The sequence below is a fragment of the Camelus ferus genome, chromosome 9 (assembly GCF_009834535.1).
Source record: "Camelus ferus isolate YT-003-E chromosome 9, BCGSAC_Cfer_1.0, whole genome shotgun sequence".
In the NCBI taxonomy this organism is placed as follows: Eukaryota; Metazoa; Chordata; class Mammalia; order Artiodactyla; family Camelidae; genus Camelus; species Camelus ferus.
In genome coordinates, this window is record NC_045704.1 from 57,745,879 (window position 1) to 57,762,320 (window position 16,442).

At 39.2% G+C, this 16,442-nt stretch overlaps 1 protein-coding gene across 1 annotated transcript; it reads left to right on the plus strand.

Moving 5' to 3' along the window:
* The first annotated feature begins 275 nt into the window (after nucleotides 1-275).
* LOC102516906 (disintegrin and metalloproteinase domain-containing protein 30) lies at nucleotides 276-2,652 on the plus strand. Its single transcript, XM_032488195.1, has one exon. The coding sequence runs from the start codon at nucleotides 499-501 to the stop codon at nucleotides 2,650-2,652; it is 2,154 nt and encodes a 717-aa protein (XP_032344086.1). The 5' UTR covers nucleotides 276-498.
* Nucleotides 2,653-16,442: the final 13,790 nt, after the last annotated feature.

Sequence of the window (16,442 nt, forward strand, 5' to 3'; positions counted from 1 at the left end):
CTGAAAACGGAATAGTGGAAGGAAAGGTGGGCACAGTGGCCTATGAATCACCTGATTCAATCAATGAAAAACCATAAGGTGTGCCCGAGGGCCTCTAGAAACAGACTAACGGGCACAAAATACAGAGAGTTGTTTGTTTTTTTTTAAACAAGTTCTCTTTTGTTCCTCCCCTTCTTTATTCCGTCTCTTTTGCTCACGCCGCTCTCTGCCCTTCTGCGTCCCTCCTGCAAAGAGCCTCGCTTTTCATTCTCTACTCGCTCCTCCCCTGGATCCTTCCACGTGCGCCTAACGGCCCCTCTCAGAAGAACTACATGCGTTGGACACGGGGGCGTGCACCTGTCGTTCGCCTGTTGTGAAAACCAGCTGCGCTGAGCCGGACCCAGCTCAGGCCAAGGCGGGCGCCCCCACACCCCGCGCTCGGGGAGCCCGGCGTCCCTGCAAGTCCGACCCGCAAGGCCACAGTTGCAGGGGCTGACTCACCAGCGAACAGGCGATGCCATGAGGTCAGGGAGGCCCTTCCTCTCCCACGGCCGTTCGCTCCCGGTGCTGCTCCTGGCGCTGCTCCTGGCTGACTGTCTTGGCAAGGATCCAGTTTTCCACCCGGAGTGGGGCTTTGATTCCTATGAAGTCACCATCCCCAAGAAGCTGAGCTTCCGACGAGAGCAGCAGGTTGTGGCCAAGCACGTGTCCTACCTCCTGCAGGTAAAAGGCAAGAACCATGTCCTCCACCTGTGGCCCAAGAGGTTTCTATTAGCCCGAAATCTGCAGGTTTTCTCCTTCACGGAGCAGGGGCAGCTCTGGGAGGATCACCCTTATGTACCCAGCGACTGCAACTATATGGGCTTGGTTGAAGGAAATCAGGATTCCGAGGCTACTTTAAGCACATGCACGGGGGGGCTCCGAGGCATATTGCAAATCGATGCCAGGCATTATCAAATCGAGCCCCTCAGGGCTTCTTCCAGGTTTGAACATGTGGTGTATCTCCTGAAGAAAGAGCAGGCATTTCCCAGTCAGATCTGTGGCTTAAGTCATGACGACACAGTAAAGCAGATGGCCCAGCAGGAGAACGTGGCTAGGATAAGCGACCTCACTGAGTCTTACATGCACCAGAAGTACTTGGAATTAGCCCTGGTCTTTGATCACAGTAGGTATTTGTACCTGAACTCCAATCTTACTCTAGTCGTGAATGACGCCATTCTTCTGACTGCGATCGCAGACTCTTACTTTCAAGATGTCCGTATGAGAATACATCTATTTGGTGTGGAAGTGTGGACAGATGAAAACAAAATAAAAACTGATTATGAAGAATTAACTAGTGTTTTAGGCCAATTTGTATCTTACAGAAGAACTGTACTAGATCCTCGGATTCCATCAGATTGGACACATCTCTACCTTCGAAAGACGTATAAGGATGCTCTTGCATGGTCCTGGGGAAGAGTGTGTGCTATTGGGAATTTTGGATCTGCAAGTGTTTTTCCAGATATGAATGTCCTCACACCTGCCACTTGGACTGCTCATGAGCTGGGCCATAGTGTGGGAATGAACCATGATGCAGAATATTGCCAGTGTAAGGGTAGACATAATTGCATCATGGGCACTGGACGAACTGGGTTTAGTAACTGTAGTTATGCTGAGTTTTTTGCACACGTCCATTCAGGAGCAAAGTGTCTAACTAATATCCCAGGACTAGGCTTTGTGGTTAAGAGATGTGGAAACAAAATTGTGGAAGAGGATGAGGAATGTGACTGCGGTTCAGGAGAGGACTGTAAAACAGACCAGTGTTGTCAACCAGATTGTAAATTCAAACAAGGTGCCAATTGTAGCACTGGACTTTGCTGTCATAACTGTCACTTTCGTCCATCTGGATACATGTGTCGGAAGGAGGAAAATGAATGTGACCTCGCAGAGTACTGCAGTGGGACCTCAGGACTCTGCCCAATTGACACTTACAAGCAGGATGGAACCCCTTGCAAGTACAAAGCCCGTTGTGTCAAAAAGGGCTGCCGAGACAGATTTGTACAGTGCCGAAGCATTTTTGGATCTGATTCCCTGGGGGGTCCTTTTAAGTGCTATGATGCAGTTAATGTAATAGGTGACCAATATGGGAACTGTGGTATTTTAGGAGCTCATCAGTATGAGACATGTACTGGAGAAAACGTATTATGTGGCAGGATACAGTGTATAAATGTCAACACCATTCCTGATATGCCAGATCATACTCTTCTAATTTCCACTCATCTACAGGAGGAAAACCTCATGTGCTGGGGCATAGGCTACCATTTGTCCATGGTAGCTATGGGGATACCTGACCTGGGAGTGGTAAATGATGGGACCTCCTGTGGTAGGGACCGAATATGTTTTAATAGAAATTGCGTGAATAGCTCAGTCCTGAAGTTTGACTGTTTGCCTGACAAGTGCAACCGCCGAGGCGTTTGCAACAATAAAAAAAACTGCCACTGCGTGTATGGCTGGGCCCCTCCCTTCTGTGAGGAGGTAGGGTATGGAGGAAGCATTGACAGTGGGCCACCGGGACCTCTAAAACAGGGGGTGCCCACCTCAATTCAGGTTGTGTCCTTTATGTCAATACGCCTTATTTTCTTAGTTATCTCAGTGATTGTTGTATTTTTCAGGAAAATCTTAGGAAACTTATAAACCCAGAGAAAGAAACACCACAAATTAACACTGGAGTAGAATAATTCAAGGCAAAAAATGTCAAGAAACCAAAAAATAATCAGTCAATGCACAGTCACTCTGTAACCCAGGGTCATAAACTGAACGAGCTTCTCATTTATCCTAACAGCTCTTCCTTCTTCCCTCAATTCTTTAATCGAATTTTCTTTGAGGTTTTGATCAGCAAATAAAAAGTATTCTTGGTTTGGAAACAAATTGTTGCATTTTTGCTTCCTACTTCACTTGCCCCCTAGTTTGTGATCAAGTTCTGGATATCCTTAAAAAAAAAGCCCCGATGGCTTTCTGAACCCTAAAGTTGTGAGTGTCACAGAAGTACAGTGGATTTCAGAGAAGAGTCCTGCCTGTCAGTTCCCAGCAAACAAAGCCATAGTCTGCCTTTGCCTCTGCCTCCCTCAGCGTCATCAGTGAAGTCACCTGTGCCGTTGCCCCATGCTGAGCCATAAATGGTGACTACCACATTTTACATTCAGAAAGCGGTAGTTGACAAGGGTGTCCCCAGTTAAGGACATCCCCCCGTTATAGTCACTGCATGTTTCACTGTAGCTCCGTATACATGTGGTCTCTGACTCAGTGTTTGGGGTGACCTCAGTTGGGTTAGGGACTCTAGTCTACCTTAACTTGTGCACTACACCACAGTCTACCGTTGATGACAAGACAACTCTCAAGTGGTAGTCCTATTTTCAGGCCTTATATTTTTAAGTGTACAATTTAGTAGTGTTAGAAACATCCGCATTTACTTGTTGGGCATTTGTATAGCCCCTTTGGAAAAATGTCTATTTTTGTCCTTGCTCATTTTTAAATAGGGATATTTGTGGGTGTGGGGTTTGCTGCCAAGATGTATGAGTCCTTTATATATTTCGGGGTATTAAGCCCTTATCAGATACATGGTTGGCAAATATTTTCTCCCAACTTGGAAGTTACCCTTTTGTTTTGTTAATTTTCCTTTTTTTTTTCTTTTTCATTATTACTACAAGTTATTGAATATAGTTCCCTGTGCTATACAGTAGAAACTCGTTGTCTATCTACTTTATATATAGTAGTTAGTATCTGCACAAGTCAAACTCTCAGTTTATCCCTTCACACTCCCTTTCTGCCCTGTAACCATAAGTTTGTTTTTTCTGTCTGTGAGTCTGTTTTGTAAATGTTTTGTGTAATATTTTTTTAGAATCCACATATAAGAGATCATCATACTAAGTGAAGTAAGCCAGAAAGAGAAAGAAAAATACCAAATATGTTTTTACAATATAGATACCAAATGTAGCATCTCTTTTTGTAACGAAGAGAACCTTTGGAGTTTATGAAGACTGATAACCATCTTCTCTTCTAGTACCTGCCCTCTGCATCGCTAGACACTGCTTTGGTGTTATTTTTGAAAACCAGAGTTGAGATTTTATCTAGAGTTCTGAGTCTCAGAGATTTTCACTTAAGCTTATTGGTACATTGTTCCGAAGCAATCTGGTAGGATAAACTAGCCAGTGGAGAGCATGGCAGTCTTACCCAACTCTTTTACTAACCTATGGAAAACAGTATTTTCAAACCGAGTCATGAATATTTTGGTGAAAATAATGGACCCATATCAAGTCTGTTCGTTTAAGCAAGCACATTAGCCTGCTTTTTCTGGTGGTTGCTTGTGAGAGCCCCATCGCCTGGCACCTTTTTATCACCTAACCGAGGATCAGTCTGTGGTGCAGCAACAAGGAAATACTTGTTTGAAGACCAGTCAGGGTCTTTACGTGCCTTGCAATATATGCTGTTAATAGTACACGCATGTGTTCAGTTAGTCCATACAGTATCGGGAAAACAGTAACGTACACAGACAGTAACAATAAAGTGTACTAGTTGGTGATTTCTCAGGTATTGGCTCTTGCTGAAAAAAAAAACAGTAGATCTCTGAAACTAAATTTGGCTAGTTCAGATTTCCCTTTAACACAGTTTCAGAATGCTTTTTAGACTGTGAAAATTGCCTTTGGGGTAATGCAGTTTTCCTACACAATAATTTCTTTGTTTACATCTCCTAGGCCACTTTCCAATTTTAGTTGACATAATCTGGATCTTTTGTAAGGGATTGTTAATAACATACTTTGCTTCATGACTCCTCTATTTTATTAATCTCTTTAAAAATTTAATCAAATTTCCAATTATATCATTGTGAACTAGTTTTACAATCGAATAGGATCTTACTCATTACTTTTCTTTTCCCCTTATATGTACCACTCCTGTGGACTTATATTTTCTTTCCCCTGAGTAGAATACACTCTTTTTTATTTAGAGAACACTTTAAAATTCTGAATTTTCATCAGGATGTGCCTAGGGGTGGGGTGTGTGTGTACATGTGTGTGTTAAGTTTTTCTTTTAAGGTTTTGGTAGATCTTTTGTGTCTGAGGACAAACCAGGGAAATTTTCTTATGTTTATGCTATTTCATATGTATGCTACCCATGTTCCTCCAATGTGTTCACTCCTTCCTTCTAGAACTCATATTAGTCTTCATTTACTTCCTTCTATACCTTTTTTTCTTTTTTTCCTCGTAATAGGAGCCGTTATCTGTACTGTGCTTGGACAAAGATCTCAGCTTGATCTCTAAGCTCACTTATTTACTGTTCAGTCATGGCCACTTTGCCATTCAGTTCTTGCTAGTTGATAGTTGATATTGGGAAGTTAGTTAAACTTTCCATGCATCATTTTGTCACCTGTGAAATAAAGATAATAATAGCACCTTTCTCAAAAGTTTGTTGTGAAGCATAAATGAATTAATACACATCAGGCACTGAGAACAGAACATAGCAAGCCTCAATAAATGTTTTGACTTTTAGTGCTATGACTATCCTGTGTTTCTGCTGAACTTTAAGTTTGGGCTATTTTAATGTTTGATATCTGAGTGCTTTTTTTCATAGCAGTCCGTTCTTGTGGGATTAGTGTAATTGTTTCTCAGGTATCTCTGAGGATATATCTATTTTTATATGACCTTCTCTTTTCTTAATTAAATATAAAAGCTAAAACTATAAACGTCTAGAAGAAAAGTAAGGAGAAAATCTGTGTCACTTTGAATTAAGCAATGATTTCTTATATTAGAAACAAAATAGGCATACCACTAAGGTAAAAAAAAATTACAAAGTGGACATCATCAGAATTTAAAACTCATGATATTTGAAAGATTCCATCAAGAAAACAAAAACTTAAGCCATAGATAATATGCACTATATATCTCTGAAAAAATAACTTGTATCATAATCACATAAAATCTTCTAACAACTAAGTAAAATTAAGACAACTCAAAGATGGGTCAGATATGTCAACAGGTATACACAAAAGAAGATATATAAAAATAATGAGCACAAGGAAAGATGCTGAAAGCCATTAGCCATCAGGAAAATGAAAACCACAATAAGACATCCCTTCACATCAACTAGAATGGCTAAAATTAAAACTATTGATAACATCAAGTGTTGAGAGGGGAGTATGTAGAACAACTGGAGCTCTGTGCATTTTTTTTAAACATTTTTTATTGATTTATAATCATTTTACAATGTTGTGTCAAATTCCAGTGTTCAGCACCATTTTTCAATTATTCATGGACATATACACACTCATTGTCACATTTTTTTCTCTGTGAGTTATCATAACATTTTGTGTATATTTCCCTGTGCTATACAGTGTAGTCTATTCTACAATTTTGAAATCCCAGTCTATCCCTTCCCACCCTCCACCCCCCTGGTAACCACAAGTCTGTATTCTCTGTCTGTGAGTCTATTTCTGTCCTTTATTTATGCTTTGTTTTTGTTTGTTTATTTGTTTTTGTTTTTGTTTTTTAGATTCCACATATGAGTGATCTCATATGGTATTTTTCTTTCTATTTCTGGCTTACTTCACTTAGAATGACATTCTCCAGGAGCATCCATGTTGCTGCAAATGGCATTACGTTGTCGGTTTTTATGGCTGAGTAGTATTCCATTGTATAAATATACCACCTCTTCTTTATCCAGTCACCTGTTGATGGACATTTAGGCTGTTTCCATGTTTTGGCTATTGTAAATAGTGCTGCTATGAACATTGGGGTGCAGGTGTCATCCTGAAGTAGATTTCCTTCTGGATACAAGCCCAGGAGTGAGATTCCTGGGTCATATGGTTAAGTCTATGCCTAGTCTTTTGAGGAATCTCCACACTGTTTTCCATAGTGGCTGCACCAAACTGCATTCCCACCAGCAGTGTAGGAGGGTTCCCCTTTCTCCACAGCCTCTCCAGCATTTGTCATTTGTGGATTTTTGAATGACGGCCATTCTGACTGGTGTGAGGTGATACCTCATTGTAGTTTTGATTTGCATTTCTCTGATAATTAGTGATATTGAGCATTTTTTCATGTGCTTTTTGATCATTTGTATGTCTTCCTTGGAGAATTGCTTGTTTAGGTCTTCTGCCCATTTTTGGATTGGGTTGTTTATTTTTTTCTTACTGAGTCGTATGAGCTGCTTATATATTCTGGAGATCAACCCTTTGTCGGTTTCACTTGCAAAAATTTTCTCCCATTCCGTAGGTTTTCTTCTTGTTTTATTTCTGGTTTCCTTTGCTGTGCAGAAGCTTGTAAGTTTCATTAGGTCCCATTTGTTTATTCTTGCTTTTATTTCTTCTAGGAGAAAATTTTTGAAATGTATGTCAGATAATGTTTTGCCTATGTTTTCCTCTAGGAGGTTTATTGTATCTTGTCTTATGTTTAAGTCTTTAATCCATTTTGAGTTGATTTTTGTATATGGTGTAAGGGAGTGTTCTAGCTTCATTGTTTTACATGCTGCTGTCCAGTTTTCCCAACACCATTTGCTGAAGAGACTGTCTTTATTCCAATGTATATTCTTGCCTCCTTTGTCAAAGATGAGTTGACCAAAAGTTTGTGGGTTCATTTCTGGGCTCTCTATTCTGTTCCATTGGTCTATATGTCTGTTTTGGTACCAATACCATGCTGTCTTGATGACTGTAGCTCTATAGTATTGTCTGAAGTCTGGGAGAGTTATTCCTCCAGCCTCTTTCTTTCTCTTCAGTAATGCTTTGGCAATTCTAGGTCTTTGATGGTTCCATATAAATTTTATTATGATTTTTTCTAGTTCTGTGAAATATGTCCTGGGTAATTGGATAGGGATTGCATTAAATCTGTAGATTGCCTTGGGCAGTGTGACCATTTTAACAATATTGATTCTTCCAATCCAAGAGCATGGAATATCTTTCCATTTTTTAAAGTCTTCTTTAATTTCCTTCATCAATGGTTTATAGTTTTCTGTGTATAATTCTTTCACCTCCTTGGTTAGATTTATTCCCAGATATTTTATTACTTTGGGTGCTATTTTAAAGGGGATTGTTTCTTTACTTTCTTCTTCTGTTGATTTATCGTTAGTGTAAAGAAATGCAACTGATTTTTGAAAGTTAATTTTGTAACCTGCTACCATGCTGAATTCCTCAATCAGCTCTAGTAGCTTTTGTGTGGACCTTTTAGGGTTTTTTATATATAGTAACATGTCATCAGCATATAATGACACTTTTACCTCTTCTTTTCCAATTTGGATCCCTTTTATTTCTTTCTCTTGCCTGACTGCTGTGGCTAGGACTTCCAGGACTATTTTGAATAGGAGTGGTGATAATGGGCATCCTTGTCTTGTCCCAGATTTTAGTGGGAAGCTTTTGAGTTTTTCACCATTGAGTACTATGCTGGCTGTAGGTTTGTCATATATAGTTTTTATTATGTTGAGATATGTTCCCTCTATACCCACTTTGGCAAGAGTTTTTATCATAAATGGGTGTTGAATTTTATCAAATGCTTTTTCTGCATCTATTGAGATGATCATGTGGTTTTTGTCCTTTCTCTTGTTGATGTGATGTATTACACTGATTGATTTGTGTATGTTGAACCAGCCTTGTGTCCCTGGGATGAACCCCACTTGGTCATGATGTATAATCTTTTTTATGTGTTGTTGGATTCTATTTGCTAAAATTTTGGTGAGGATTTTAGCGTCTATATTCATCAGTGATATTGGCCTATAATTCTCTTTTTTTGTAGTGTCTTTGCCTGGTTTTGGTATCAGGGTGATGGTGGCTTCATAGAATGAGTTTGGGAGTATTCCCTCCTTTTCAATCATCTGGAAGAGTTTGAGAAGGACTGGTATGAGTTCTTCTTTATATGTTTGGTAGAATTCCCTGGTGAAGCCATCCGGTCCTGGACTTTTATTTGTAGGGAGGTTTTTAATTGCTATTTCTATTTCCTTTCTAGTGATCGGATTGCTCAAGTGTTCAGATTCTTCTTGATTCAGTTTTGGTGGACAGTATGTTTCCAGAAACTTGTCCATCTCCTCTAGGTTATCCAGTTTGGTTCCATATAGTTTTTCATAATATTCTCGTATGATATTCTGTATTTCTATTTTGTTTGTTGTAATTTCTCCATTTTCCTTTCTTATTTTGCTAATTTGTGCTCTCTCTTTTTTCTTCTTTGTGAGTTTGGCCAGAGGTTTGTTGATTTTATTTACTTTTTCAAAAAACCAGCTTTTGGTTTGGTTGATTTTTTTCTATGGTCTTGTTAATCTCTATTGTATTTAATTCCTCTCTGATCTTTATTATTTCCTTCCTTCTGCTGCTTTTTGGGGCTTTTTGTTCTTCTTTTTCTAATTCATTCAGGTGGTGGGTTAAATTGTTTCTTTGAGATTGTTCTTCTTTTTTGAGGAAGGCCTGTATCGCTATAAACTTCCCTCTTAGCACTGCCTTTGCTGTGTCCCATAGGTTTTGAGTGGTTGTGCTTTCATTATCATTTGTCTCAAGGTATTTTTTAATTTCAGCTTTGATTTCCTCATTGATCCATTGTTTTTTCAATAACATATTGTTTAATCTCCATGCTTTCCTTTTTTTCTCCTTTGTTTCTCTGTTGTTGATTTCCAGTTTCATGGCATTGTGGTCAGTAAAGATACTTGAGATAATTTCTATCTTCTTAAAATTGTTGAGGTTTCTTTTGTGCCCAAGTACATGATCTATCCTGGAAAATGTTCCATGTGCACTTGAAAAGAATGTATATCCTATTTTTTGGGGGTGTAATGCTCTGAAAATATCCACCAAATCTAGTTTTTCTATTGTAGTATTTAATTTCTCTGTTGCCTTGTTTATTTTCTGTCTGGAAGATCTGTCTAGTGATGTTAATGCAGTGTTAAAATCTCCAACTATGATTGTATTCCCATCAATATCCCCCTTTATCTCTGTTAGTAATTCTTGTATGTACTTAGGTGCTCCTATATTGGGTGCATATATATTAACGAGTGTAATATCCTCATCTTGTATCACTCCTTTAATCATTATAAAATGTCCTTCTTTATCTTTCTTTATGGCCTTTGTTTTAAAGTCTATTTTGTCTGAAATCAGTACTGCAACACCTGCTTTTTTGGCTTTTCCATTTGCATGGAATATCCTTTTCCATCCTTTCACTCTCAATCTATATGTGTCCTTCTCCCTAAAGTGGGTCTCTTGTATGTAGCATATTGAAGGTTCTTGCTTTATTATCCAGTCTGCCACTCTGTGTCTTTTGACTGGAGCATTTAGTCCATTAACATTTACAGTAATTAATGATAGATGTGTGTTTATTGCCATTTTGAACTTATCTTTGCAGTTGAATTGGTATATCCTCTTTGTTCCTTTCTTCTTCCTTTTGTGGTTTGGTAATTTTCCTTTGTATTATCATGGATTTTATTTAAGTTTTGTGACTCCTTTGTAAATTTTTGGCTTGTGGTTACCCTTTTTTGTAAATCTATCAACCCATTACTATAACTGTTTTTATTAAACTGATAGTAACATGATCTCAAACCCATCCTACTGTTAAAAAAATTTAAAAAAGAAAGAAAAAAATATTCTATATTTCCCTGCCTCCCTCTCCCACTCTCAGTGACTTGTATGTCTTCTTTTAGAATTTCATGTTTACTTTATTTGTAATTCATGAGTTATCACCTTTCCAGTTGTGTGTTTCTCATTTCTGTAGCATCCTGCTGCTTTTCTATTTAGAATAGCCCTTTCAATATTTCTTTTAGCATGGGTTTAGTGTTGCTAAACTCCTGCAGCTTTTTTTTGTCTGTGAAACTCTTTATTTCTCCTTCTATCCTCAAGGATAGCCTTGCTGGATAAAGGATCCTAGGCTGCATCTTTTTTTCATTCAGGGCTTTGAATATATCTTGCCACTCCCTTCTGGCCTGTAGTGTTTGTGTAGAGAAATCAGCTGAGAGCCTTATGGGGGTTCCCTTGTAACTTACTCTTTGCTTTTCTCTTGCTGCCTTTAGAATCATTTCTTTATCCTTAACTCTGGCCATCTTGATTATGATATGTCTTGGTGTGGGTCTATTTGGGTTCTTCCTGTTTGGGACCCTCTGAGCTTCCTGTACTTGGATATCTGATTCCTTCTTTAAGTTTGGGAAGTTTTCAGTCATGATTTCTTCAAAAACCTTTTCAATCCCCTTTGATCTTTCTTCTCCTTCTGGGACCCCTATTATGCGAAGATTGGGACGCTTTATATTATCCCATAGGTCCCTTATGCTATTTTCATTATTTTTTATTTGCTTCTCTTGTAGTTCTTCTGAATGGGTGCTTTCTATTGCCCTGTCTTCTAGATCACTAATTAGTTCCTCTGCATTATCTAGTCGGCTTTGCACAGCTATTAGATCATTCCTCATCTCTGTCAATGAGTTTACCCATTCTACTTGGCTCTTCTTTATAGCTTCAATTTCATTTTTGACATATTTTATATCTCTAAACACTATCTCTTTTAATTCCTTCAGCAATTCGATCACTCCTTTTTTGAAATCTTGATCTAGTAGGCTATCAATGTCTATTTCGTTGATCTTTCTTTCAGGGGATTTCTCTTGTTCTTTTAATTGGGAAAGGTTTTTCTGCTTCTTCATCTTGCTCATACCTCTTTGGCACTGTGGTTTATGGAGTATCAGTTGTTTATTTTGGTCCTTAAGGATTTTATCTATCTGATGCCTATTTAGGAATAGAACTTAGGAAAAAAAGAAAAAAAAATAAGAGAGAGAGAGAAAGAATTTTAAAAGAAGGGAGAAAGAGGGTTTGAAAACAGTGTATAATGAATAATAGAAGAGTGAGTTGAAGCAGAGTGTTAATCGGGTTGAGACGTCCTTTTGAAACCTTTACAAAAAAGGGGGGGGGGGAGATGAATAGATGTATTTGAAACCTGTGTCTAATCAATAGCAGGACATCAAAACCCAAGAGAAATAGAAATGAATTAAGAAGTAAAAATTAAGAGAGTAATAGAAAATAGAACAGGTAAAAACAGATTAAAAAAAAAAGGGGGGGGGGGGTCGGTGTTCTCCTGGAGTCTGTGTGCTTTTACTGTGAAGTCTTTCTGTCTTCATCCTGTTTTGGAAGCTCAGCTTGCTGTTTTCAGAGGCCCTCCGTTGGCGCCCTCTTCTGTGCTGCTCCCAGCACCTGTCGGCAAGCCGATCGCGCCTCCTCCTAACACTGGGTCAGGTGCAGCTCTCTGCTGTGGGCGGGCGGGTCGCTGCCCTCGGGATGCTGCAGTCAGATGTTGCAGACTGGCCAGGTAGGAGGGCGGGTCGTGCCCCCTCCCAGCACCTCGGTCAGGGGCTGTGTTCCTGCCCGAAAGGCGGGGGGGCCGCTCTCCCTCTACCTGCACCGCTGGTAGTTCCGCTCTCTGTGCGGCTGCGCGCTCCGCCCTGGTCGGCGCTCCGCAGGTGGGCTCGGGGAAGACCGAGGGACAGCCCTGTCCCTGCTCCGAGCCAAAACCCAGCTCCTTGTTTGTCTTTGTGGAGCAAGTTCTCTGAGGGGACCAGGATGGAAGGATCCTATCTGCCCCAGGCTGCAGGCCAGTCTCAGTCTGGCCTTTGAGGATGCAGGTTTCGCCCCCGCTCCCGCCTGAGTGCTCAGCGCGGAGGATATGGCGGCTGTGCCTGAGCCCCGCCTCTCTTCCCCCGAAAACTTTCTGCGGGTTTTCAGAGATGGGGGTGTGCACCCTTCCCCCGAGAGCACATCAACCTTGCTGTTTTATGGAGGGCCCAGGTTGTTCTGCCCTGTGCACCCACAGCCACGGCGCGCAGCCCCTTGCGTTCCCCCGGGGCTGCCTCCGTGCAGCCACTTCCGTCCTCCGCCCGGCTTGTGCAGCCTGGCCCTGCCCGCCGCTGCCGGCCCGCGTCTCAGGCTGGGTGTCGGGGGGACGCTCTGTGCCCGTTTAACTTAGTTCTGTTAGTCAAGGGCTGCTCTGTACAGATCCGAGCCTTGGAGGCTCCCCCTCCGTCCCGCTGGCCTCTCAGTTGGAGAGGGGAGACCCAGCGAGCGAGCGCCAGTCCTCCTTTGCCGCTCCCTCCCCGCGGGACCCGTCCCGCGCTGCTTTGCCTTTTGTTCTTTCTTTTTTCCTTTTCTCCTACCAGATTTTTGGCGTCTTTATCCTTTTGAAGAGGGCGATGTTCTGTCGCAGTTCCACAGGTGCTCTGGTTGGCTGAGTGGGTCTGTAGATGTGGGTCTTGGTGTATTTGTGGAAGAGGGTGACCTGCGAGCGTCCTTCTACTCCGCCATCTTCTCCATCTCTCCGTGCATTGTTGATGAAAGTGTAAAACGTTACAATCACTTTGGAAAAAAGTTTGGTCACTGCTAATAAAGATGGGCACATGCTTATCATGTGACCCATCAATACGACTCAAGAAAATATAAAAACAGAATTCTACAAAAAGACATGTACACAAATGTTCAGAGCTTCTTTGCTCACAGTAAGACCCAAATGGAAACAATCAAAATATCCATTAACAAGTGAATATTAAAACAAATTGTTGTATAGTTGTACAATGGGGCATCACTCAGCAATCAAAGGAACAAACTACTGATACCAGCAATAACATGGAAGAATTTTTAAACCTGTTAAACTGAGCAAAAGAAGCCAGATAGCAAAGTGTATAGCATGTGAGTCCATTTGTATGAATGTTAGAACAGGCAAAGCTAATCTGTAGTGACAGAAATGAAATCAGTATTTGCTTGGGTGAAGAATTGTCTGCCAACAGGCATAAAGGAACTTTGTGGATGATGGAAATGTCCAGGTTTTGACTGAGGTGGTGGTTACACCAGTGTATACATTTGTCAAAATGCGTTAAATCTTCGTACACTTAAAAGGTGCATTTTTTAATGCTTAAATTATATGTCATGAAGGTGATTAAGAGCAATAGTATGGTGAATTGTGTTAGGAAAACTGGAAAGCTACATGCTAAAGAATCAAACTGGACTACTTTCTCACACCGCATGCAAAAGTACACTCAAAGTGGATTAAAGACTTAAATATAAGACCTGAAACCATAAAATTCCCAGGGGAAAATATAGGTAGTATGATCTTTGACATAAGTTTTAGTAGTTTTTTTTTTTTTTTTTTTTTTGCTCTATCTCCTCAGGCAAGGGAAACAAAAGCAAAAATAAATAAATGGGACTACTTCAAACTAAAAAGCTTTTGCACAGTGAAGGAAACTATCAACAAAATGAAAAGGCAGCCTATTAAATTGGAGAAGATATTTGCAAATGACAGATCTGATAAGGGATTAATATTCAACATATGCAAAGAACTCATACAAATCAATATCAAAAACAAACAAACAATGCAATTGAAAAACAGGCAGAGGACCCAAGTAGACGTTTTTCTGAAGAAGACATACGATAGCCAATGGACACATGAGAAGATGCTCAACATCCCTAATCATCAGGGAAATGCACATCAAAACCTCAATGAGATATCACCTCAAACCTGTCAGAATGGCTCCATCAAAAAGACAACAAATAACAAATGTTTGTGATGATGTGGCGAAAAGGGAATCCTTATGAACTGTTGGTGGAATTGTAAATTGGTTCAGCTATTTTGGAAAACAGTATAGAAGTTACTCAAAAAAATTAAAAATTAAACTGCCTGATAATTCAGAAATTAAATTCTGGGTATATACCCAAAGAAGACAAAAACACTAATTTGAAAAGATACATGCACTCCAATGTTCATTGCAGCATTATTTACAGTACCCAGATATGGAAGAAACCTGTGCCCATCAATAGATGAATGGATAAAGAAGACATGGTATATATGTATATGAATATATGAATATTACTCTCGCCATTTGCGACAACATGGATGGATATATTGAGGGTATTATGCTAAATGAAATAAGACAGACAAAGACAAATACCACATGATCTCACTTATATGTGGAATCTAAAAAACAAAACAAACACGAAGACACCCAGCCTCCCTGAATAGTTAGCACAATTCTTGGATATGCCTAGAGAACCAAGAATAGATGGAGAGATTAGAACAATTCTAAGACTTAGATTCAGGACTTGGAAAATGTATTATTTGTAGTGTTACTTGAAATAAGTTGATGTCCTGTATGCCTTGGTGAATAAATGCTAAGATTTTTAGTAAATAAACAAAACAAAATAAAACAGACACATACCTATAGAAACAGAGAACAAATGGGTGGTTGCCAGAAGGGAGATGGGATAAGGGGTGGACAAAATAGGTGAAAGGGATTAAGAGGTACAAACCTCCAGTTATATAGTAAATAAGTCACGAGGATGCAATATACAGCATAAGAAATATGGTTGGTCATATTTTAATAATTGTGTATGGGACAGATGGTTACTAGACTTATCATGATGACCTTTCATAATGTATGCAAATGTCAAGTCGTTGTACAGTGCCCCTGAAACTGACATAATATTGTACGTGAGCTATGTTTCAGGTTAAAAAAGGAACAATAGTATGGTATTAGCATATAGATAGACAAGTGGAAATGTATAGACAGCTCAGAAGTAGATCACAGCCCATAAAAATTGATATATGATAATGATATCTCAAATAAGTAGGAAAATGATTTTTAAAAAAGAGTCAGTGCTGGCACAATTAGGTGGCTGTTCATCTGGAGGGAAATAATGTTGGACCTCTGCCTCTTTATACGCAAAAAAGTAATTTCTAAATGGATTTATACCTTAAATATAAACTTTTAGTTTAAACATTTTAAACTTTGAAGAAAATGTAAGAAAATATATGTATAATATTGACTTGAGGACAAATTTTTCAACTAACACTGGTAACTCAAGAGATGTAAAGAAAAAAATGGTGTATTTGATAACATTAAAGCCTTCCAGTTTTTCGACATGTTACATCTCTTCATTTGTGGAGAATTTTTATTTTTTGTACATTGACTTTGAATCCCCTTACCTTGATAAACTCTAAAATTAATACTAGTAATTTTAAGATTTCTTAGGATATTCTACATATATATTTTCTGCAGAGACAATTTTATTTCTTCATTTCCACACATTATTTCTTTTTTATTTCTGTTTCTTTCCTTATTAAATTGGCAAAAATCTCCAGAATAATATTGAATAGATGTGATGAGAGCAGACATCCTTACCTTGTTCCTATATTCAGTGGAAAGCATTCAGAATTCTATAATTAATTAGTATTAGCTGTACGTTCTTCATAGATGCAATTTTGTCAGATTAAAGAAAGTTCATCTTATTCCTAGTTTGCCAAGAGTTTGTTTACTTTTTAAAGTATGAATGAGTTTCGGTTTTGTTGAATACTTTTTCTGCATCTGTTGAAATGATTTGTGTAATTTTCTCTTCATTCTATTAATAGAGTGCATTATATTAATTGTTTTTCAAATGTTGGACAAACTTTGCATTTATGGATAATCCAGACCTGGTCAGGATGTATTATATCTTTTAAATATGTCTGGATTTG

Excerpts from the sequence above, each read along its gene's own strand:
- LOC102516906 (XM_032488195.1), top strand. The coding sequence starts at position 499 with ATGAGGTCAGGGAGGCCCTTCCTCTCCCACGGCCGTTCGCTCCCGGTG.